The 25231-nt window shown below is 36.1% G+C and overlaps 1 protein-coding gene across 4 annotated transcripts in view; it reads right to left on the minus strand.

The window, feature by feature from the left end:
* The window catches only part of CBLB (Cbl proto-oncogene B), a 219748-nt gene that overhangs the window by 188240 nt on the left and 6277 nt on the right, over window positions 1–25231 (minus strand). For all 4 annotated transcript variants that reach the window (XR_004299783.1, XM_032406461.1, XM_032406460.1 and 1 more), the window contains exon 3: window positions 17046–17296. Coding sequence is in view for 3 of the 4 variants with exons in the window: in XM_032406461.1 (XP_032262352.1) it covers window positions 17046–17296 (251 nt within the window). In the remaining variant the exon portion in view is untranslated. The remainder of the gene's footprint in view (window positions 1–17045; window positions 17297–25231) is intronic.

A 25231-nucleotide genomic window follows, 5' to 3' on the forward strand; every position in this document is an offset into this window, starting at 1 on the left:
CTATATCACTTACTAACCTCTATGAACTATGTATGGCACCAGTCATATTTCAAGGCTCTTTATTTTTATTTTAATGGTGAGAAGCAACTGTTTTTTCAAGATCTTCATATTGTTTGTAGAGATGAAAAGAAACACATAATTATACAAAGAATAACCTGAGAAAGCTTCACATGTGAATTTATTTTCCTGTACCATGAATAGTTCTAAAACTAACTTCTAGCTGGGGGAAAAAAAAAAAAACACATCAACTTTGAAGCCCTATTTCACAGAAATTCTTTTAGAAAACTGCAGAACTGAATTTTGAATTACGTGTGACAACTACTATCTCACAGTGGAGAAAACCTCCAGTAGAGCTGTGGGAAATTAAAAATAATCACCACGAAGAAAAACAAAAATGAGCTTACTAAAAAGGAGAGCTATCAGAAGAAATTTTTCAATCTTTAAACGAAACACACTTGATTCTGAACTCCAACTACAAGTCTCAAATAGTATTTAAAGTTAAGAAGAAAAATAGGTTTGCTCTAAGGAATATTGGGACCCAGTAAAATTTTTACACTCTTAAAAATATAACCTACTAGATCCAGATGAACATTCAGCCACATGCAGTAGATTGCTGATCTATTAAAACACATGGTGTACATTCTGTTTCAGCCCAAGCTTCAGTGACCTGCAGTGAATTGGAAACTTCCTAAAATAATATCTAATTAAAATTCTTTACAGTAGTTTGAGATTGTAATACAGCAAATAAAGTCCTGCTCTTACCTTGTTTGCTTGCCATCTGTCTCTCTCTTAAATGTCAAGTACTGAAAATGCTAAAATTATTCTAGTTATTTTAATCCCACATAAATGACAGTTTACAGTAAACGCATATAAGGAAAAATTTAACTTGCTGCTGGAATAATGTCACATATACAGTAGAGAAAACAAAGAGTAGTTACATAATGGAAAGTTATCAGGGACTCAAGACATTTACGCTGCTCTTTAAATGTAATGGTTACCTTGGGTGATGAAAGGAAAACACTTGACTTTCTGTGTCTCATCCTAAGGCTTTACTCCCCCACCTTAGAGTCATGTAAAAGAGGTACCAGGTGCATCATGTTGCATTACTCCCTGGAGTGCCATTTCTTTTAGAACATAGCAAAAGGGTCAAGACATCTCTGCCTAGACCACCTTCTCTTTATAAATGGTTCCTGAAATCAGAAGACGCATTCAAATCAATTTCAGGAGATCCAACTTCTCCTTCAGACAGAGACGTCCTCATCCCTGATCAAAACAATCTACTGTGGTTATATGTGTCTAAAACCACCTCCTAGGAAATGAGATGTGGATTCAGGAGCATCCCCAGTCTCGACATAATAAATAAAATTAAATTTTATTATGTAAGAAGAACTATCAAGATAAATTGAAAAGGACAACTCAAGGAGGTTCCCAAACTAGTCTGGGGAAATGACATGAATCCATCACAAAGGCATTGTGAAACAACAACCAAAAAAAGGGCATATATCTTAAGAATTGGGTTTTGTTACCAAAAGAGAAAAACTATTTGGCACATATTTTTAGGGCAAGTTTCAGGACTAAAATATGGAAGAAATGGATGGATCATAGCCAATCAAAATGGTAAAGTTAAGATTACTGACATCCCACACTAGATAACTTACAAAAACACACAAAACCACCCCCACCTTGGTATAGTGAGTCAAAATAAACTACTGACAAATCCTAACAGCTATGTGAGGGGGTGCAACGATAATACACACTGAGAACACACATGCCTCTGTTTTCCTTTAAAGTCTGCTTCTGAGTCTGCATGGTTGATGTAAGAGAACAGCAATTCCTTTCTTTAAAAGCCCTGTCTACAAATTCAAAATGTCTCAGATGTCCCTCAGAGCTAGTGCACTCATGGAAAACAAAACAAAACAAAAAGCAGCTTATATGGCAGGAATACCAGATCCAACCATCCAAACTTGCCTTTTAAAAGGAAAGAAAAAGAGGGGCACCTGGATGAGCGTCTGACTCTTGGTTTTGGCTCAGGTCATGATCTCATGGGTCGTGAGATTGAGCCCCCCATCTGGCTCCGTGCTCAGCTTGGAGTCTGCTTAAGACTCTCCCTCTCCAGGGCGCCTGGGTGGCTCAGTCAGTTGAGCGTCTGCCTTCGGCTCAGGTCATGATCCCAGGGTCCTGGGATCGAGCCCTGCATCAGGCTCCTTGCTCAGCAGAGAGCCTGCTTCTCCCTCTCCCACTCCCCCTGCTTGTGTTCCCTCTCTCGCTATCTCTCTCTCTGTCAAATAAACAAACAAAATCTTAAAAAAAAAAAAAAAGACTCTCCCTCTGTCCCTCCCCACTGCATGTTCTCTCTCTCTCAAATTAACAAATAAATCTTTTTCAAAAAGTAAAATAAAAGGAAACAAAAAGAGATGGCACTTAAATACAGAAATACAGAAAAATTTTAGCTAAAATCTGAAAACTAATTTTCAAGTTTGAAAATCCGTGTACATATCAGAGAATTCCATCCATAGGAACACAAGATGATTGCCAGAATAAGACTTCTTAAACTGGTACACATGTACTTAGGCACTCTCTGAAGAGTCGTGAAAGGATGTAACTACCGTCTGTTGCACAGCAAGCTATGAAGAGGATGAGGTACTCCTGGCAAAATACGTAACAAACGAAACTGGACTATTCATGTCGAAAGCATAGATTTTGGGAGGATTCCCCAGTTGCTGAAAAGTCCTGTGTGTTCAAAGTCATATATACAACATAGCACAGAAACAAAAACAGTCTTTGAAGAAATGTGAAAATCAGAATAAGAGGAAGTGAAAACACTCATAAGAGCTCAGATGGAGAACTAGTAATAGGAAAGCCATGAAATATGCTTGCCTTGAGCAGTTTGTGGGACCAGGCAGAATGGTGAAGCTGTGGGTTTTAAGGGCTTTATTTTATAGGTGCTAAGAGTAGCTACAAGATCACTCCATTAAAGAAGTGCTTCCCAATCTTAGTCTATGCTACCAACTTTCTCCAAAAATGTCGCTGCATTAAAGACATTTTGTGTACACATAGAATTAAAAAGCTGTTTCAAAATATAAATAATCTACAATAAATAATAATGGTGTGACTATGCTTACGGACATTTTTCCTTCTAAAATCAATGGCACTCATTGCTAAATCTGAAGTTGATATTCAGAGCTTGTCTACAAATTCTAAAAGCCAAGCCTCTGGACACTTCATCAGACACTTTCCAGTGTAAAGTTTTCACTTTCCCCTGTTTCTGGGACCTCGTTGCTCTTAATCAGGGAATAAAGCAGGATTTTCAAATAATCTTACAGTAATTCTAAAGCAATAATATATTTTATGAGAGGGCACCTGGGTGGCTCAGACAGTTGAGTCTCTGACTCTTGATTTTGGCTCAGGTCATGATCTCAAGGTCCTGGGATCGAGCCCCACATCAGGCTCTGCACTCAGGGGGGAGTCTGCTCGAGATTCTCTCTCTCTCTCTCTCTCCCCCTTTTCCTCTGCCCCTCCCCCCACTCACACTCTCTCGCTCTTACTTTCTAAAATAAATAAATCTTTTAAAAAATTATATATATATGTATTTTATGAATGTTTGCCAACAATGCAATGCTGGACACTGTTAAAGATTACACAGGAGAAGAAATTAGTTTTGCCTTAAAGATTAGATAATGAAATATTCAAAATAATCTGTCTTTTTCACAAAATATAGTAATATTTGACAATATATATTTAAGTGCTACATGAAAGGCCTTGATAAATGCTACAGTCCATGGCAGAAGAGACATTTTGGCAAGAGTAATCAGAAAAAGCTGATGAGGGTGGGGACTAAGTGGGGGCTTTAGCCATATTAATACTAAGAAAGGATCTGCACAGAAAGGGGACGAGGGGGAAAATGGTCGGATACAAAGTTGGCATGCCAAGGTAAATTCTCAGGGTAGTGAGCTGGCCAATCTGAAAAGAATATAAAAAGATAATTTCAATCCTTCTTTTCCAACAAAATTCCTTCAAAGACCTTACCAAACTTATCTTTCCTGGGGATCCTTTAAAATGACGTACAACTGGGAGTGGAGCCCTACAGTGGTAATAAAGGAAGCGTAGTCAAGTGCAAAGAGCTCTGTCAGACCCAGGATCCTCGTCCCCCTGTGCCCTCTCAGTAGTCCCTGGTAACTGCACACGGAAAGTAAGATGGTTTCACTCAGGGAGACTCTTGACAACAAGCACGACATCAGAACAGCTAAGGTACTCTTAAAAATGTGGATACTCAGATGCCAGCTGGTAAGGACAGGGTACCATACAAATTCAAGGACATGCACTTTATCATTAGAAGATTAGAATGCATCACCTGGTCCGTTGACTCTATAGGGAAACCACTAAATAGATGATTCTGCACTCAGGGGGGTCATCTGCCAAAAACATTAGTGACATATCTTGTGTTTAAAAAAAAAAAAAACTAAGAAAAGTTTAAATTTTATGCACTTTAAAATTATACACATCGGGGGCATCTGGGTGGCGCAGTCGTTAAGCATGTGCCTTCAGCTCAGGTCATGATCCCAGGGTCCTGGGATCGAGCCCCATGTCGGGCTCCCTGCTCAGCGGGAAGCCTGCTTCTCCCTCTGCCTCTGCCTGCCGCTCTGCCTACCTGTGCTCTCTCTCTCTCTCTGCGTCTCTCTCTGTCAAATAAATAAAATAAAAAATAAATAAAATTATACACATCAGAATACTGACTCAAGATAGGAGATGGAGGTCTCTAAGAGCTTTAGCCCTCAGTCATGGACTACCTGCCATTAATATTTTATTGCCCCTAGAAGATCACAATGGCCAGCAGTTCATAAAGCATCATGGGCAGAAACGGGAAAAAAGAAAAAGTAAAGAAAATGTTTCCTTTTAAAAATGCCAAGCTTCTAAGACTGCCATAGGCGATTATGTCAGTCATGCAGGGGTTGGTAAACTTTCTCATTGAAGGCCCAGATAGTAAATTTTTTCAGCTCTGTGGACCACACAGTCTCAGTGGCAGCTACCCACTTCTGCCAGTGTAGCCACAGAATGGACAGGTCCACGTGCTCCTGAAATCTTATTTAAAGAAAGAAAAGAGGACTAGATTTGGCCCACAGGCTTTAGTTTACCAAATACTGATAAAGTGGAAAAAAGTAATGTGATAAATTACCAACTTAAACTTCAGTTGCTTTATACAAACATAACTGAGGTGTTTGCAGCATCTGTAAAATGAGCTAACAATTTATTTTCAGGAAAAAAAATTAGGTAAAGTTTCCAATTTCTCTAAAGGAAAAAAATACTTTGCTCATCTAGAAAAATTAAAAGCATAAAAAGTCACAGGCAGCATTTTTCTCTCTCAAGCAACATTTCTCTTTCTTTTTCTCTCTCTCTTACACACAGACACACACACACACACACACACATACACACACACACGAAAAGGCATGCAAAATGAAGCTTTAAATAAACAGTCCTGAATTTAACTAACAAATATAAGCTGCCTTGTTAAAATAAAAGTTGCATTTACTGACCATTTGACATACAGGATTAATACTGGTTTAATGAAGATGAGAAAACACCTCATTTTTACAAGTATAAAATGTGCTAATTGTTCAAATGAGTTCTCCTGAAACAAAGGTGAAAAGGTTTGCAATGCTGATACCCTTCAGATGCCAACAGTTACGGGCTCATACATGCCAACCTGGTAATGAGACATCATTTAGACATACAAAAAAAAAAAAAAAGAAAGAAAGAAAAGAAATACATCACATGTAAATATATACAATTCTTGTCAAGTCACGTAACTTCCAATCAAGTTAGCTTCTCCAGATAGAAAAGGGAATTGGAATACTAACTACTCATCTCTGAGGTGTAGTCATTGATGACCAATACAAATAACATATTTCTTATAAAACATAATTTCAATCTTCCTTACCACTGAAACAAAGTATTTGCTTTCAATTATTTGTGTCTAAGCCTAAGTTTACAGTAGTCAAAGTTTAAAAGAGGTACTACTCAATGAAAAAAGAAAAAATTGTTTTCTCTTTTATAGGATAATGAGTTTGAGATGAAACGGTCTTAGTAAATTTGTTCCTTGTCTTATTTTGAAATACGGTTTTCCTATAAAGCCAATAAGAATAGAAAAAGTTTACTCTAAGAAGTTTTCACTATTGTCCTGGATGTCACAATTATTTCATATATATGAGATTCTTAAAATATTTGATATTTCATAATACACAACTTATTACATATGGCAGAACCCAAGATTTTGGTCTTATACTAACAATCTGAAATATTACCATAATATCTTATTCTTAAGTGAGATTCAAATTTCATAACTTAAGACACAATTATGGTTTCGAGGAAAAAAATGAACATATATATTTTGGGATAAAATTCTCCATGGGTCTCTCACATGTCTGCACGTATTTTGATCACAGATACTGACACCTTTGTTTGGGACTATCCTTTCAGAAACACTTATAAAGCAAACAGCCTTGGATGATAGCAACAGTGTCTCCTTCTGGAACAAAAACAAGATTTACTATCCAGTGTCTCCTTCCAGTACAAAGGTTAGGCCAGTTTACCTACCTCCCATTATAAAAGATGCAGGTTCCTTAAGCTCAGGGTTCTTTCCTAATGCAATCCACTGAGTGGGCAAGTGTCACCTGTCCTTTATATCCCCCTGTAGGAGATGGGAGTCAGGGACCTGCACAAATGGTGATATGCTGCCTAATGCTATTACTATGACTAATAAACAGTCATTTTCCTCCAACCATTCTTACGTCTTCTGTCAGCATTTATGAAGTGTGGCTGATTACCTTCAAAATTAGTTTTTGACAACATAGTTTTAAAGAAGTGAGTCCTAAAGTCAAGTTACACCATAAAATATGTCTAAATTGTGTCCATTGATGTTGGGTTATCTATTGGGGCAGATATCAGAGACTGACTGAATATCCTTTCCCAATCCTTTTCTCCCTTGTCTTTCACTAAAATGAAAGAATGCTGAAATTTAAAATTATCAATAGACCAGGCACCTTTGTAGCAAGGGGAGACTTGGTGGCCTAAAAAGGCCTCAGAGAAATCTGCCTGAAGGAGCAAGTCAGGTAGAAAACTTCCAGGCAGCTTTTTGATCTATGATAAGAAGAGGACAGACATATCTGGTGCTGCCCTGCCCTTCTTTCCTGTCTAGTAGCCTTAACAAAGATAAAACCACAGCAGAAATTTTACAACCATGAAGTGACTAGAACGAGGACAAACCCAACTAAGGGAGGAGATTACAAAGCCAGAAAGCTTGAGTCTCTGGCAGCACTGTTGAGAAATATATATCCCTATACTCCTGAACTACTGTTGCTTAGGTATTGTTACTTTTAGCCAAACACATTCTTAATTCATGCAACTTACATACTTGGTTATGTTGATAAAACATTTTCAAAATTTTACTGTCCAAAAATGAGATTAATACTTTAAGCCAAGAGTTGGCAAACTATAACCCACAGCCAATTGTGGTAGACACAGCATGTCTACCACATGCTTTTGTAAATAAAGTTTTATTAGAACACATCCATGCCAATTCATTTACATATGGTCTATGTCTGCTTTCCTACTATAAAGGCACAGCTGCGTAGTTGCCAGAGACCATGTGGCAAAATCTAAAATCTAAAATATTTACTATCTAGCTCTATACAGTTTGCTGACCCTGGTCTAAACTATTCAATATGCCACTTGTAGAAACAATTATTTACTCTTGTTTAAATTAAGATCCTTGAATTTATTCCCTAAAGTCTTAATTTGAAGTCCATACTTACAATGCTCTTTATCTTAATATTAAAGGTACAAAGTGGATGGGAAGTGTAGCCTTCTCTATGCCAACATGGAACACACCTCGAACCTCTTTTTTTTTTTTTTTAATTTGCAATACAGAAAACTTTGTAAGCAGATTTAGCAACGATGATGTAAGTCATAATCAACTATTTTAATTAATCCTCCAGAGTTTTTATCACAAAAGAGTAAAACAGGGAATCTTAATCAAGTGATAATCAGGGCTATTAATATTATAACCTTTAATTAAATATACAAATTTGTAGTATTAATAATTTCTAAAGAGAGACATAACATTGAAATCAGTAAGAACGTTTGTTGTAACAAGGTATTATAAATATATTTATGTCGATATATATAAAAATATTGAAGGAGTCACACCATGTTTTTAATATATGCATAAAAATTAATCAAGAAAGTAATTCACCATGCTTTTTATTATAAATATGAAAAAAATTACAAAAACTATTTAACCTATAGGTCTTTCAAAAAAATGTTTTAAGTAATTTGTTTGTCATTATCTTCAATAGAGAAAAGTCTTCCATACTTCTCATGACATATACTCTAATGAGTTTCCATTTTCTTCTCCTGAGTATAAATTTTATACTACCATTTATTTGGTCACTGTTATGGGTTGAATTGTGTCCCTTAAAAAGATACATTGAAATCTTAGGGCACCTGGGTGGCTCAGTTGGTTGAGCACCTGACTCCTGATTTCGGCTCAGGTCATGAACTCAGGGTCATGAGATCAAGCCCCGTGTCGGGCTCGCGCTGGGTGCGGAGTCTGCTTGAGATTCTCTCTCCCCCTCCCTCTGCCCCTATATGCCCTGCCCCCCACCCCCCACTCTCTATTTCTCTCTCTAAAAAACAAATAAAAATACATTGAAATCTTAACCTCAACCCTACCTTAAATGTGGCCTTATTTGGAAACAGGATCTTTGTAGATGTAATAAAGTTAAGACGGAGTCATTAGGCTGGGCCCCATCCAGTCTGATTGGCATCCTTGTTAAGAAGAGGGAAATGGGGACATATGCAGAGGGACAAGAACACCCTGTGATGACTAAGGCAGAGATTAAAGTTGTGTTGCTAGAAGGCAAGGAAAGCCCGGAGCTACTGAAACTAAAAAGGTCCTGGAAGCATCTGCCCTAGAGTTGAAAGGAGCACAGCCCTGCTGACACCTTGATTTCAGACTTCTGGGCTCAATTTCTGTGAGAGAATCAACTTAAACAACATAAACTGTTGTTCTAGCCACTCAGCTTATAACATTTTCTTATGGCAACCCTAGGAAACTAATACACTTACGTATGTTTGATTACCTAGGATTACAAGATCAAATGATCAGATGTTCAAAGTAATATAGTTTAATAATAAGTCTAAATTATCTTTCTTCAATGATCCTACCAAACCAAGCAGCCTCAATCTCTATTATCTGAATCCATAAATGAATATGTTTTGTAATTCCCTTATAGGTGTATCCTGCTATAATCAGCACATCTATAAACAATTGATGTATAAATGCAAATTCAAATAAGAACTCATGTTCTAATAGCTTAAAGAAACAAAAGATTAATATTAAAAATGGATTTAGAAAACTGAGTATTTCTGAAGCACTTTATTTCAAAATAGTCAACATGAGTACTATTTTATGACCTACCCAATTAGTGCTGGATGCTAATCTGTTTGGATTCCTGGAAACTCCACTTTGTTAAATCACTAGGGAAGAAAAAAAAAAAAAACGGCGCTTCTTGGGCTAGATTTTCAAGCATTCCTCAGGCTATATGATTATTACTGCAGCTTGTCTGTTTTATAAACAGACTTCAATTTAGTTTTTTAAGAAAGTGCCAAAGGAGCTGTCTTTAACTAAATAACAAATCTGCTGCTTGAAAGACATCATTCATCAACCTTCTTTGTTGGGAGTATTGTTATTACGAAACTAAAAACAGGCATTCTTTTTTGAGTGCTTCTGGATTTTAATTATCAAATTTGAATGTCACCAGATATTTACTGAAAGGAAATAATCAATTTTAATAAGCTGCCTTAAGACTGAAAAACATAAAAGTTATTCAACCATAAAGCCAAGTTCACTTGAGTCTTGTGAGCCGGCTTACTGTTTTATAATACAATGCTTATTGCTCTCAGGAATTTGTAAACATTTAATAAACCTAAACTGGAGGGAGAAAAAATTCTCCAATTATAAAATCAAAATATCATATGTGTATAATATATAATTTGACTTGGAAGGAATTTAAATAAATTGCAATAAAATTTTTGAAAGCTAATAAATCAGGAGTTATTTAGAGGCTGCTTGATATTAACATAGGGCTGGGAAAAAAATAAATAAATAATATAAAATGAATTAAATGTAAACATTTTAAAAAATAAAATTAAAAAAAAAACAATGAATTTAGTTTTAAATTATATCTTAATAACTTCTTTGGATTTTAAAAATGTACTCCAAAGAAGAAATTGTTGGCAAAACCCCCTTCACTTTTCACTTACATGAAAATCAATAAGAAAATTATTTTGTATCTACTTAGCAAAAGCAGCATAGATGTAGTTACTTACAAAGTCCTTACCAAAGATTCTTCAAGCTCTCACCTGCCCACTCTAACAGACTCCCTTTGTTTAACTTTGAAAACATTTGTCTAAGTAACTTTCTTGTGGTCTCTCCTTTCACAGTGTGTTAAGAAATAAGCCCCTTTATTTCCAAACTTTAGAAAAGTATATTCACATCTCTCAGATGCTTAAGAAATATGAATGAAAGCATTCTTATCAAGACTGCATAAACTTTCTATTCATTTATGATAAGTCAATCTCAGGAAGATGTTCAAGTTTTCTAAAGAAAATTCCATTTCCTACCTGGCAGACACTGCTACTCGAAAGTGTTGACTACTATTTGTCCTCTCAATCTAAGTTACCTATTACTTTAAAATATCAAAAATTAATCTTTTGTTCCTCTAGCCTTCCATCGAAAAGAAAAAAATGCTTAGAATGCAAGTGTTGAAAAAATTAAACGGCAATTGAATGTTTATACTAAAGTACTTGTGCTAAAAAAAAAAATCAGTAACCTATTTTGATTTATTTAGAAATCATATTTTTCTACATGCAACTTGTCCCTTGTCCTCATGAAATGCAAAAGCACTACAATTTCCACCATTAATAAATAAAAAGAAAGGAGAGAAATAGAAAGACTAGGTTAATTTTTTTAATGTCAGGTTATTTCTTAAAAGAGTATAAACCATTCCCTCTCATGCATCATTCAACAATACATACTTCATAAAATATATGAAATACATTCAATACTGTACAAATTATTTATAAAAGAAAGACATAACTTCCCTAAGACTAATTCTCCTGAAAATGATTATTGTAATAACAAAAACAGTATTTTTACTAGAAACTACTACTGGATTTGAAAAATTATTTAATAGACTGATACAACAACAGTAGCCTTTAGTTTGAAACAAACTGCATCTTTGTTTTATGGTGTTGAAATGTCTGAACCGAAAAATATTTTGGCCATCCAGAAAATAATTTAAAGGCTGAAAAAACATAGATTGGAGTCAGGAAACCAACCAAGGCTACATTGAACACTTGGAGCAGAAATGGCAGCAGACTATTCAAAAGCAGTCTTTTCTCTATCTCCTTCTCGCAATGTACAGAGCTGCCTATGAGAAAATGTAGAACTTAATGTGGCATTTTAAACAAGGCCATTAACCTGTGAATTCTAGTAATAATGAAAACTATTACATAAAGCCCAAATTGTGCATACAGGTGAATCTCTTTACACGGTTAAACAGAAAACCCAGAAGGAATTTCATGACTACTTCCATGACCGATGCAATCAACTGAACTTGCATTTATACAAATTTAAACATCTAAATTGATACATTATTATTTGGCCAAAGCCATGTTAGGCTACAGGGGTCTGAAGAAAGCTAAGTATTTTTTTTTTGTTTGCAGCTTTGTGTTTTTGTTGTTCCTGTTATTGTTGTTGCTGATACTTTCTGATTCAACTTTTAACTTAACCATGTATCCTTAAAATATCAGTTCCAAAATGTTCTTGGTACACTATCTCATAAATTACAGCACAGGTATAAACAGCAAGCATAGTGATTTGTAGTCCTTAAGAGGGAAAAGCACTTTATTAATATAGCAGGTAATACATTTTTCTTTGTTCAATCAAGAGAGAAAGATTTTTGCCTGATACTCCTGAAGGATTTTAAATAAAGACTAGCATCTTCCAGGACTAATTTTTCTATGTTGAAATACTTTTTAAAAAAATTCTTACTTGGAATGCATATTATTATACAAGCTATGCACACTGATTTTCTACAATACATGTGCATAAGGAATGGTCCAGCAGCTGTGAAATGACATTAATAAGACAACAGCATCTATGTATTACTCTCTGGCATGAATTTTTTAAAGGCCTTTTATTTCCTCACTGATAGGTCATCAAACGCAGAGCTATTTTTCCACCTCAGTTGACTTTTGGTTTTGTCTCAGTGGTTGTAAACCAGAGTGTGGGAGGGGAAAATGGGTTGTTGCACTCTGGTTCACTGAAGCAGCTCTGAAATATGGAAAATCTGAGTATCCTTAGGCCATCCCCTCTGGGTGTTCTAAAACAGTGTCCAAAACTTGGCCTTGCCGAGCAGGTGATTAACACATAACTTCTTATATGAAAGAGTAAATATCACTACTGAAATGGCCAACTGACGAAACTACCAGTCAAATCCCTGAAGAAAGGCCCCCCTGTCAATTCTACCTGTTAGCTATAGCTAGCTTCACACTCATTGTGACTTTTGCCACTAAAAATTTAAGCCACATGATAAAAAGTTCTACCTCTCCTCTGTGCTTCATTGAAACTACAAATTCTCCCTTCTCTACGTGATCCCCAGCCTCCACCCCACACGTACACACGAAAACTTTCTGTGTGCCAGAAATCACTGAATTACTCTTCCCAAAAATAGCAGCTCAGAAGGGTTTAGACATTCAGCTGGAGACACACTAACTCAGTGTGAGGTTCAATTGTTTGTAGGAGGGAGAAAAGAGAAAAAAAAAAAAAAAACTTGGGAGAAGTGATACCAAAGAAGAGGTTTACTGTAAAAGTCCAGCAAGGCATGAAGCATGCTTCTCACCAGAAATCATCATTCCACCCATTCTCAAGGAGGCTTTCACGATGCCCGTAATATCTATTTCACTAGCAAATAAATTCATCTATATTTCTACCTCTCACCTATACACACAAAAAAATACATTGCATGCCATTTGCTATATTTCTTCATTTATTCTTCTATTTATGATATTTGTCAAGTTATGTGAAATTGCTTTAAAAATTCAGGCTACAGGGGCGCCTGGGTGGCTCAGTCGTTAAGCGTCTGCCTTCAGCTCAAGTCATGATCCCAGGGTCCTGGGATCCAGCCCCGCATCAGGCTCCTTGCTTAGCAGGGAGCCTGCTTCTCCCTCTCCCCCCTCCTGCTCATGCTCTCTCTCTCTCTCAAATAAATAAATAAATAAATAAATAAAATCTTTAAAAAATTCAGGCTACTCATATTTCAGCAATCAATTAAAACTGAGCTTATTCAAAGTTGATACCTGAAATTTTCCCATTTGTCCTTACATTTAAAACAAATCCACAAAGAACTTTATTTTCGATACAGCAGTGTATCACAGTGTACTCTCTGATTCATGAACTCTTCCAGCACAATTTCCTTCAGTAGAGTACATAATCACTTGGGGCAATGCTGATATAATCAGTGGGCTCCAAATCACTATTTCTCCTATTACTGCTCCCTTCAGTTTTCAGCTTAATAATACCAACATCCCTACTGACATTGTTTGCAGAAGCAAAGATTTTTCAGAGAATTTATGATATTCTCAGTAATCAGTGCATCATCCATGTTCCATAAGGCTCATTCTACCAAATAGAATACTTTGTTGCCTACCATAAGAACATTCTAAGAAGTTTCTTTTATTTTCTATAGAGCAAAACGTCCCAGAGTTCCATGTACAATGGCATACTTTAGCCTCAGCTTGCACTTAAAATCCTAAGGAAACTTAGAAGTGAATGTGTAAAAATATATTACCACCAAAAGAAACATAAATCGGAATCTATGTCCTTGTGATGGTATAGCAAGAATGGTCCATTATTATGAATTCTGATTAAACATGTACCAAATGTAAGTTCTGCATAAAAATGGCTGGTCACAGAACAGTATCAGAAAATGAACATGGATGACAGTAAAATTCATTTAGGAATATGCTATATCAGCATAGAAACTAATAAACTTTGTCTTAGGGTGGAATTTAGGAGAGTGACAAAATTTACTTGGACACTTAAAACACAGAATTTATAGAGTCCCCTCAACATGATCAATCAGCATTATGCAACCTATCATCATCTGTGGAAATCTACCACAAGCAATCAACATGTATAGAGATTCCCCCATGATATGCTCCCACATAAAAAGCCAAAAATATCAAAATTTATAAATGAAATAGTAATTACATCTACTGGGTTAGAAAATGTTTCAGGTTACTAAAGAAGTCATAAGAGTGGGGTACAAGTTTACCACATCATATACGACTACATCCAATGAAAGCACTGTATCTGCTCAAATTCCTAGACTGAGAAACTAAACACCTTCTCACTAACCTGATATCCTAATAAGTGAAATTAAATGGATTTCTTTGCTGGTTCATGAAGAATTTCAGGGCTACTAAATTTGAATAAGAAGTATAAATACAGTTATAAAACAAGTTGATTTTATTAGATCACTGGTAGAACTACAAAGTAAAAATATAGTTTCAAACATAAACAGCTGGACTCCCCATAACTGTGGTCATTCTTAAAAGAACTGCAAGAAGAAATAATCACTATGATATTTCTCTACTTTGCTTCTGATACCATGTGGTGATTCACATTCCTCTTGGCAGTCCTGGAGCGTCTTAGAGCTTTAAAACTAAATAAAAGGCAACTGAAATATTCACCACCTTCAAGATGTGTACACTGCGATACAAGTATATTAAGTGATGAGCCTAGAGTTATAATTGGGTAGACATTTATGATTATGTTAGAGTTCATCACTAATTTAGAGAACAAGTTACATATAAGTAAACATTTATGCCATTTTACATTTTGGCAGAGGGTTTTTCTATGTTTGATTTTGACGGTTTTACTCACTCTGGGTATTTGTTTTGCTGTTATCTACAGACAAGTTCAGCGTCTACACACCTAGATAACTGAATTTGCTATTATACAACCATAGACTTTATCAGACTACATGAGGCTAGCTTTTCTGACCTGAAAGAAACATTAGCGGTTTCTTGGAGGTTTTCCTATATGTAAAGAAACTAAAATCCTGAAAGATTAAGTGTCGTAAGCTAAAATCCAACTTGCCTATATTAAGATATTAGATATTTTAACTAATATTTGTTTTCAAATGTGGAAATCTAAATATATTATCACTATCAGTGAATATTCTAGATGTTTGCTGGAGAGGTGGGGGTTGGGAGGGATGGGGTGGCTGGGTGATAGACATTGGGGAGGGTATGTGCTATGGTGAGCACCGTGAATTGTGTAAGACTGTGGAATCACAGACCTGTACCTCTGAAACAAATAATACATTATATGTTAAAAAAAGAAGAAGATAGCAGCAAGGGAAAAATGAAGGGGGGGAAATCGGAGGGGGAGACGAACCATGAGAGACTATGGACTCTGAGAAACAAACTGAGGGTTTTAGAGAGGAGGGGGGTGGAGGGATGGGTTAGCCTGGTGATGGGTATTAAAGAGGGCACGTACTGAATGGAGCACTGGGTGTTATACGCAAACAGTGAATCATGGAACACTACATCAAAAACTAATGATGTAATGTATGGTGATTAACATAATAAAAAAAATAAAAAAATAATAATAAATAAAATATCCCAAAAATGGAAAACTACTCTTCTTCATTTGATTTAAGATAGATCATGAGATATAAGACTGAAATAGCCAGATGACAAATTTTAAAGGGGAATCTCTAAGTCTGGAATCCTGGCTATAAAGTGAAGATTCAGTTGACGTCCCTTTAGTCTTTGCCACCGCTCTTCAGTTTCTCACTTAACAGTCAGACCTTGAGAATCAAGCATCATCTCCCACCCACATCTATGACCTGCACATATCCAATCAAGGCTGCATCTTAAAAACACTCCCTCCACTACCCAATACTGGTGCATGGAGGGCAACAGAATTCTCATTTATCGCTGGTGGGAATGCAAAAATGGGATAGCCAGTTTGGAAAACAGTAGGGAGTTTCTTACAAAGCTAAACACAGGCTTATCATAAGACCCAGCAGTCATGCTCCTAGGTACTCAAGTGAACTGAAAGCTTATGTGCACATAAGAACATGCATACGAATATTTATAGCAGCTTTATACATAACTGCCAAAACTTGGAAGCAACCACAATATTCTTCAGTAGATGACTGGATCAACAAACTGTGGTACATCCATGCAATGGAATATTATTCAGTGATAAAAAGAAATGAGCTATCAAGCTACAAGAAGACAGGGGGGAACCTTAAACACATATTGTTAAGGGAAAGAAGCCAGTCTGAAAAAGTTATATATTACATGATTTCAACTGTATGACACTCTAAAGAAGGAAAAACTTATTATAAAGAGAGTAAAAAGATAAGTGGTTTCCAGGGATTCAGGAGGTGTGGGATGGGGGTGGGGGACCAGAGGGGCAATGAATAGGCAGAGCACAGGATATTTCTAAGGCAGTGAAATTATTTTATATGATACTGTAATGGTAGATACATGATGTTATATATTTGTTAAAACCCACAGAACTGTGCAACACAAAGAATGAATCCTAATATAAACTCTGAGCTTTAGTTAATAATACTATATCAATATTGGTTTATCAATGTATCACACTATGCAAGATATTAATAACAGGAGGGTAGATGGGAACTCTGTACTTTGGAGTAAGTTTTCTGTAAACCTAAAACTGCTCTAAAAACTAAAGTCTAAAAAAAAACCAGGGTCTCGAAGTAGCTATTATCACAAAGAAATTTAAGTAAAACTATAAGGTTTAAGTAATGTGAAAAGCAAATATACAAATGCAATATTTCTTCGGAAACAAAAACATGGTGACATTAATGCTGTGACGCAAAAAGCCATGGAAATTATGACCTTACCATCGAAAACAATAAAAGCAGAAACATTCTTACCTGTCCTGTGACTGCTCTTCGTACATCCTCTCCTTGCCTTCTTTAAAGAGTCTTATTGCCCGCTTTGACTTTTTCATCAGACTATCGATGTAGATTTTAAAATATTCATTCTCACTGAGTTGGGCAAGTTTCTGGTTGTCATCATATTTACTCAGTATAAGTCGCAAATGCTGATATGTATCAGGTAAAATATCAAGTATATATGGTGGGCTATTTTTCAACTGAAGCTTGGGATTTTGGCACAGTCTGACCTAAAAAAGAGGCAAAAATAAAACATTTTCATAGGAACCACAATAATGTCTTTCATAGAAAAGTTAAGAAATTTATCAAACTATACTATTTCTTCATTTTCCACAATATAAATTTTGATCTTAAAACTATGATTTCCAATCTACAAAGAATTGGTAAATATCTGCATCCGTCTTGATACAATTGAATCCAATTTTCCTCTCTCCCCATTCATTTTTTTCCATGTCACACCTTTACTTTTCCCCTCTAAAGTTTTCATTCTCTCTTCTACAGTATCCCGTTGTTCATGGCTTCGTAGAACCCCAGTGTGCTAAGTATTGTATACCACTAATAGTCTCTTTTGTTAAAATAAAAATTAGGAAATGGGCCTCTTCTGCTGGCAGCCGATGTCTCACACTTAGATATTATCTTACTACACTGAACTCCCAGCTAATGTTCTTTCATAGATTTTAATTAATGTTTTGGTCTATTGTTCCTGAACCCCGAGGAGACTAAAACAAAGAGGTGCAATGTTAATAGCTGAGTTATTAAGTAGTAAGCAGGTGTCAGGCCCGAACGAGTCTTTTCCACCCCACCCCTCCACATTATATCCCATGCCTATAAACATGTGCTACATAATGGTTCAGTTAATTCCATCAGGTGCCACCCAACCACCGGGGCATTTGGGCTGCCTGCAGAACTGAAAATTACTTCTGCAAACAGTAAGTTAACCCGTCTTATTCCTAGCCCTCAAACCAGCGTGTAAGGAACCACCCAATTAAACAATTTTTAAATGACAGGAGCGTATGCAGTGCAAAGGTGCACACTCTCCCGCATAAAGGCAGCCTTCCTGAGAAGCCAGCGAAGCACAGGCTTGAGGGGCCCTCAAAGAGCTAGCCCTCTTCTGAGTCCTTCATTACGTATTCTTTGTAACACTTTCAAGAGCAAGATATTCTTTTTTTTAAAGATTTTATTTATTTATTTATTTATTTATTTATTTATTTATTTGACAGAGAGAGAGAGAGACCGCGAGAGAGGAACACAAGCAAGGAGAGTGGGAGAGGGAGAAGCAGGCTTCCCGCCGAGCAGGGAGCCTGACACAGGGCTCGATCCCAGGACCCTGGGATCATGACCTGAGCCGAAGGCAGACGCTTAAGGACTGAGCCACCCAGGTGCCCCGAGAGCAAGATATTCTAAACACAATTGGTTAAGGTTTCTGTCTTTTTCCAGGAGGACTTCCCTTCCATCACACTTAACCACAGCATAGGTACAGGAAGATCCAAGTCAGATTTGGTCATTTATATGTGTCCAGAGGTACCCAGGACCGGAAATACACATGGGCAATGGAAGAGAATCAAAGTATAAAGTGTACAGCATCAAGATTATTTCTCTGATGTTTGTGGATTTATCAATGTGTCCAGAGGTACCCAGGACAGGAAACACACATGGGCAATGGCAGAGAATCAAAGTATAAAGTGTACAGCGTCGAGATTATTTCTCTGATGTTTGTGGATTTATTAATGTTTTAAAAATGTATAACTTGTGTCTTATTTATCAATCTAAAAAAATTCACTTTCATACCCAATTTTGTATTTGTACTTTTGTATTATTTTTCTTTAAAAGGACCCCCTCCAAATTTCAGGTTCTACAGAACATGGATTCACCCCTGAGTACTCACAGAAGTGCCTGGGCCAAATAGAAAACAGGAAATAACAAATGAAAAAGTATTCACACTAACTTTCACACTTGCTTTAAGAAGTAACTATACGATTATTTTTTTGTGTGTGTGGGAAGAAAAATCTGGCTCAAACTATCAAGCATCAGCCCTTAATTTAAGACAACCATTTCACACATTAACAGAGGGCATTATCATATCTTCCTCCTTGCTGTTGTATACAATGTAGAAGTATCTAGCATATAGTATAGACATAACAAATGGATGTATAGATGGTTAGAATACTTCATGTACATACATGTTATACATATATATATATATAAATCATATGATTATATTACTTGCTTATTTTCATGATTGAATATACTAGTATTCAAATCAGTAACCCAAAGGCACAAGCAAAGATTAAATATAAGAATATTATTTTGATCCCCTAAATTTCTTGGAAAGGTAAGATGCCATATAATTTATTAAATAATGTCAAATCATGAGAAAAGTATAGTTAAAGGGGTTAACAAAGCTTTTCACCCTCTTTCTACTTTTGTGACTTCGATATAATCAGAGAAGCTCATTCTGCCCTAAAGACTGATGAAGTCCCAAATATGTCAATGATTTGACAAATCCAAACAAGATATAGTTTTTCAATTCTTAAAACTATATAAGATAGTATCACAAGTATATACAAATTTCAAAAATATTGCCAGCCACATCCTACGGCAGGCACAGTTTAATCTCAGCAACATAAAACTGGGTACAGCGTGTCACAGATTGATAAATTATTAACTTGTAGTTAGGGAACTAGGCAGTTTCAAATTAATTTTGTCTACTGGTGAACATTTAACTGATAAAAAAAAAATTCTCTCAGGTATTTTCTTCAGACATTCCAAGTAAACGTTCTTTAACAGATTATTTTAAGTGTTACAGATTCTTAATTTACTATTCTCTACCTGACCTTTTTCTCATTTGCTTTATTTAAATTGTAATTCTATCTGGGAATTTATTGCTTTATTCAGTACAATTGTTTGCATAACTATATATATATATATACCAGGTACTGAGCTTACTGCCAGGAAATTATAGATGACTAGAACATACTTCCTGCCTCAAGGAGTCTGGCAGAAGAGACCTAGTTCTCTATAATTAACTTAGGAGCAATGCAATTCTTGCTCTAAGGGATCTTCGGAAAGATCCTGTCCAATCCATTCATTTTCAGATAAAGAAACGAAGAACTACAAAGATTAAGGGACTATTAAAAAATCATTAATCCAACACAGGAGCCTACATCTTCTGAATCTCAGGCTGATCTTCTTTCTAACTATATCACAATTTAATTAGAATTAGGCATATAATTAATGATCCCTAGCTGACCTCATTTACATTTTTATTTTTACACCATTTGCAAATTTCCATGAACTTCAGGACCCATTTGTTAATTCTACAAACGTTTATGTGTCAGGCATTGTTTCAGGCCCTAGGGAATGCAAAATGAAATACATCACAGACCTGTCCTCAAGGAGTTTTCCAGTGAAAAAGAGGGATGGCTTAAAAAAGAATTACAGGAGACGTTAAGGGCTTTAATGGAGGAGAGTACAAAGTGCTGGAGGAGAAAAGCAGCAGCTCACTCACATCTCCACATGAGAGTATCAAGAAAGGCAAACCTACGTTTGCAAAAGGAATATTCTAGGCAAAAGCGTACACAAAGGCTTGAGAGGCACCAGAGAGTAGAGCAGAAAGAAAGAGGAGTCGATGCAGTCATTCTAAGAGGTGAAAGCTTAGGGAGCCTGTGGGTGAATGGCACAGGTAGATTTAAAATAGGCTAGATTCCCTTCATCAGGGCTCCTGTAGGCCTCGCAGTTTTCTAAATTTGCATTTAGGAAAGTGTAACATACAATGCGAACTATGATATGCGGCTGAGTGTACAGTCCATCAGTTGGATTAGTATTAAGCTCTGTGATTTATGACAGCTCCTGCCAAAAACCAATCACCCTCCACCAGGACTATGACTTCTACGCAGGTCAAATTCAATTCAATAAATATTTATTGAGTGCCCATTATGTGCAAGGAACTGCGAAAGCCAGAGAAAGAAAAACTGCTTTTCTAAAAACAGTATGTTAAGGAGAAAAATCAAGCTCACCACAAGGTTCAAGTTCAGATTCAAATGACTTATATGTCTTCTAGAAATATCTAAGTTGCTCCCTATTCCCAACACAGAAAAGCTTTAAAAAGAACAAATCTACAGTCATATTATACAATACTGATCTTTTTAGGGCATCAACTAGTGCATAAAAGGATTGGTTCATTAGCAATGTTACTCTTTGCTCTTGAACTAAAAGGCAAAACACATAGTATTGAGTTAGGCTACAAATTCCATTATAGTCATTGAGTCAAAGGATTTTAGAGCTAAAGAGAACCTTGGAAATCACAATGACCAATTCCTTCCTTTTGACTGAACAATACTAAAACAAAGAAATGGAACATAGCTGAGTTTACTGCTCAAAACCCTAATGTCGAGGGTTCAAAGTCAGGCACTCCCTTCATAACCCTACGCAATTGCCTGTTGTATTTGTTTAAATGTATTTAGAGATTTTTAAGGGGGCCTCTCTATGTATGTCTGCATCGTTTCACATACCTAAAAATATGTATCTAATCTATATATATACTACATATCCTGTATATTCACATGCATTAAAATATATTTGACCATATCAAAGCAAAGGCACAAATACAAACACAGGATTTGCTAGTGCTATAACAATTTCCAAAGCCATTAATTATTCTTGGAATACTCCTGTATTTAAAGATTTTCCCCACTGTGCCTTAATTAAAACTTGCAGTCAAAAGTTAACAAAAAGGTATTAGGTCAGCTAACATATTTCCTAGGTTCACCCCAGCCCCTGAAATGTATGAAAGAAATTCTACTGAAGCAAATGGAAACTTCAACAGTAAGGAATTGTGCCTAGACTATAACAGACTTTCATTATAAAGCACACCTCACTTCATGGAGGCTTCAGTTATATTAAACCAAGCAATGTACCCGCGAAGTGAAATACCCCATTTTTAACAACAGTAGGAAAAGCTTGAAAGAATCCCTTGTCTGTGCTCCTCACGTAAATGTTTTAAGAGGTTCCTTAATGCAATTACACAGAACTATATTATTATGATAAAAAGCATCCATGAGTTCTTTGAGTTCTTCCCACTTTAATTTAGCAAATCATCCTAAGTACATAAAAGTATATATATATATGTATACAGTATAAAATGTAAAGAGTATAAAAATAATCAAAACTCTACATAAAATATTAATTGGGAAAAACTAGAAGGTTAGCATATAAAACTGGTTTTGAATCTCGTATATTAATTAAGGTAGGATTTGGGGGCAACTACCAAATCATTTATGGTTTTCAATGAAGCTTTCTTTAAAAGCTTTCTTTAAATATAAGCATCATTAAATAATTGATTAGCTGTAATTAAAATATCAATTGGAAATTGTTATAGCACTAGCAAATCCTGTGTTTATATTTGTGCCTTTGCTTTGATATGGTCAAATATATTTTAATGTACATGAAAAGGGTCACCAGGACCTGTAAATTTTACCCCCACACACAGACAAAATCATTTGTTCACTATCTTCCTTCCAAATGAAAACTGGTCTTCCTTAAAGGTGGAGGCATATCTCTTACTTGTCTGTTTCCTTCACCTAACGTAGAATCTTGCATTCAGTAGATGCACAATAAATACTTGATGGAGGAAAGAAGGTGTAGAAGGAGGAAAGGAACAAAGAAAGAACTTCTCAGAAGAAGATAATATTACAAATAGGATAACCATACCTATAGTGAATAAATCTATATAAGTGAGTACAAAGTTTCGAGAAGAATTTGATCATATCAAATATGAGGGGGTAAATAGTCTTCTGATTCCCTTCTCATGGAAGGGGGAAGAATCATATATTCCATGGAATGCTGTGCTTGAATCTTCATACTATGAACACAGACGCTAGAATCATCAAACCTAGGATCTCGTGCTACCATTTATTAGCTTTACTACTTTGGGCCAGTTTCTTCTAGAAAACTCTGAGGATGTTATGATTCTTTGAAGAGGAAATGTAAAGTGCTCTTCGCAGTACCTAGCACATAGTTGGTACTCAGTACTTCTTGGTACCTCTCTTCCTCCCATATTTTATATTATACCACTCTGCAGATATTGCCAATATATGAGAATTAGACTAAGGGCACTGACCGCTCTGTTGAGCATCATTAAGAGTTCTTTCAGCTCCTAAAGTTCTTCACACTACCTGAAACTCTGTAACCAAAGTCTGGAGTGTTTTGTGCAGGAAAGCAGCAAACAGTAATAAGCCCAGCTCGGTACTCCTGATAGGGAATTAATGTATCAGCAGTACTCAGCTGATGCAGTATCTGAACGGGTAGAACATTTACTTTAATAACTATTTTTGTTATTACTATTGGAAGATAGCATGAGTGAGCTTAACAATTATTTAAATATTAGTATGTTAAAGAGTTAAAAATTTGGTCAGTTATTTTCAAAATGCTTCATTAGTAGGAAAATATCAGCAATTTACAAATACTAACAAACAAAAACAACAACAACAATTTACCCATATGCCCAAGCAGAGTGGATATAAATAGTATTGTGGCACCACTGAAGTCACAGTATGTTTCTTAAATGATCTTAATTAATATACAGGATAAGAACTTATTTCCATCTCAATGTTTTACTTATTTACCCACTTAACTGCTAGAAGACTGATTAAAATAGTCTATTTTTATTCTATACAATTTTAAAATGTGGTTTAAACATTACAAATGTTATTCCTTAAATCACTTCCTGACAACCCAACATAAAATTTACAAATTCTCTCAAAACTCTGTATATTTCCTTACTTCCCTCTTATCTAAGTAGAAGTTATCTACCAAGGTTTACTCTTCTTGTTCTTAGCCTTTCCCTTCCACATCGTAATCTAGGATGATACTTTATTATAATTTCTTCTTCCTTTACATTTTAAATCACTCCCTACCTGCATCCCTTCTCCTCAATCTATGAACCTCTCCTTTAGCACCACGCACACACAAAGTTATGCTCTGCTCAAACCCTCAAGCTATCTATCAGAACTTTCTTCCTTTTCACCAGTTGTCACACTTAGAGAACAACGGTTAAGTTATCCACACATTCTTTCTAATCTAGCCCCATTACCTAAATGAAACTACTCTGAAAGGTCAACAATGGCCTCTACTCAAGAAACTCAGTGACATCTTAAATTTTCACCCTGCTTGGTTTTCTCCATTTGGACTTGAATTTGGTTTTCTCAGAATTGGAAACTATCTCCTTAATTGAAGCTGTCTCTACCCAAGAAATCAACCTGCCCTAATTCTTTTCCTACCTCTCTCATCACTGTTTTTTGCAGGATTCTCTCTCCTTCACCGCCATCTAAGTACAACCCCACACACAGACAAAACACCAGTCTCTTGACTTTTTCTCTGACTCTCATCTTCTACTCTGCATTGCAAATCTCTTGCTGGTCTACAGCTTGAAATACTACCTCTGTGGGCATATCTACCAAACATATGTCTCCAGTTTCAACTTCTCTCTTTAACTGCACATTCAACTTTCTGACTTCAAAATGGATTTCACTCTGGTATGTCAAACTCAACATGGCCAAAAACAAACTTACGCACCAGCTCCCAAGCTTCCTCTTTTTCTTACTATGTTCCTATCTCATTAACAGCATCACTGCCTTCAGGCTAAAAACCTCGAGTCACTTTCACTTCACCTTCTCTTTCATCCTCTATCTCTAAAGGGTCACCAGGACCTGTAAATTTTCCCTCCAAAATGCCTCCCACATTTGAACCTACACTTGCTATATCAACTCTCAATTCTCTAGCTCAGCCCTTCATTATTTCTTGCCCAGTCCATTTTAATTCCTCTTGATCACTACTCCTACTTTTAAGTTTTTCTCTTAATCCATCTTTTGTAGAGTCAAGAGAGTTATCTACCAGAGCATAGCCTTAACTGTTTTTCACACTCCGCTTTAGGTTTTAACATTTCTCTTCCACCGAATAAAGTCCAAACTCCTTGAAAGAGCAGAAAGCCTCTTCATCTTTCTCTTAACTTACCTTCTCAACAATCTCCCTTTACCCACATTCCTTTAGCCTGGTGTGTTCTGCACTTCACTGGAATCCAAAACATCCTTGAAAGAGTAGCTGGATAACACCTCTACCATGCTGTGTTCCTTATCGACTCTTCACCCCCCAGCAAGCACATTCTCCCC

This window comes from Phoca vitulina, unplaced genomic scaffold (assembly GCF_004348235.1).
Source record: "Phoca vitulina isolate PV1807 unplaced genomic scaffold, GSC_HSeal_1.0 scaffold8, whole genome shotgun sequence".
Classification (NCBI taxonomy): domain Eukaryota; kingdom Metazoa; phylum Chordata; class Mammalia; order Carnivora; family Phocidae; genus Phoca; species Phoca vitulina.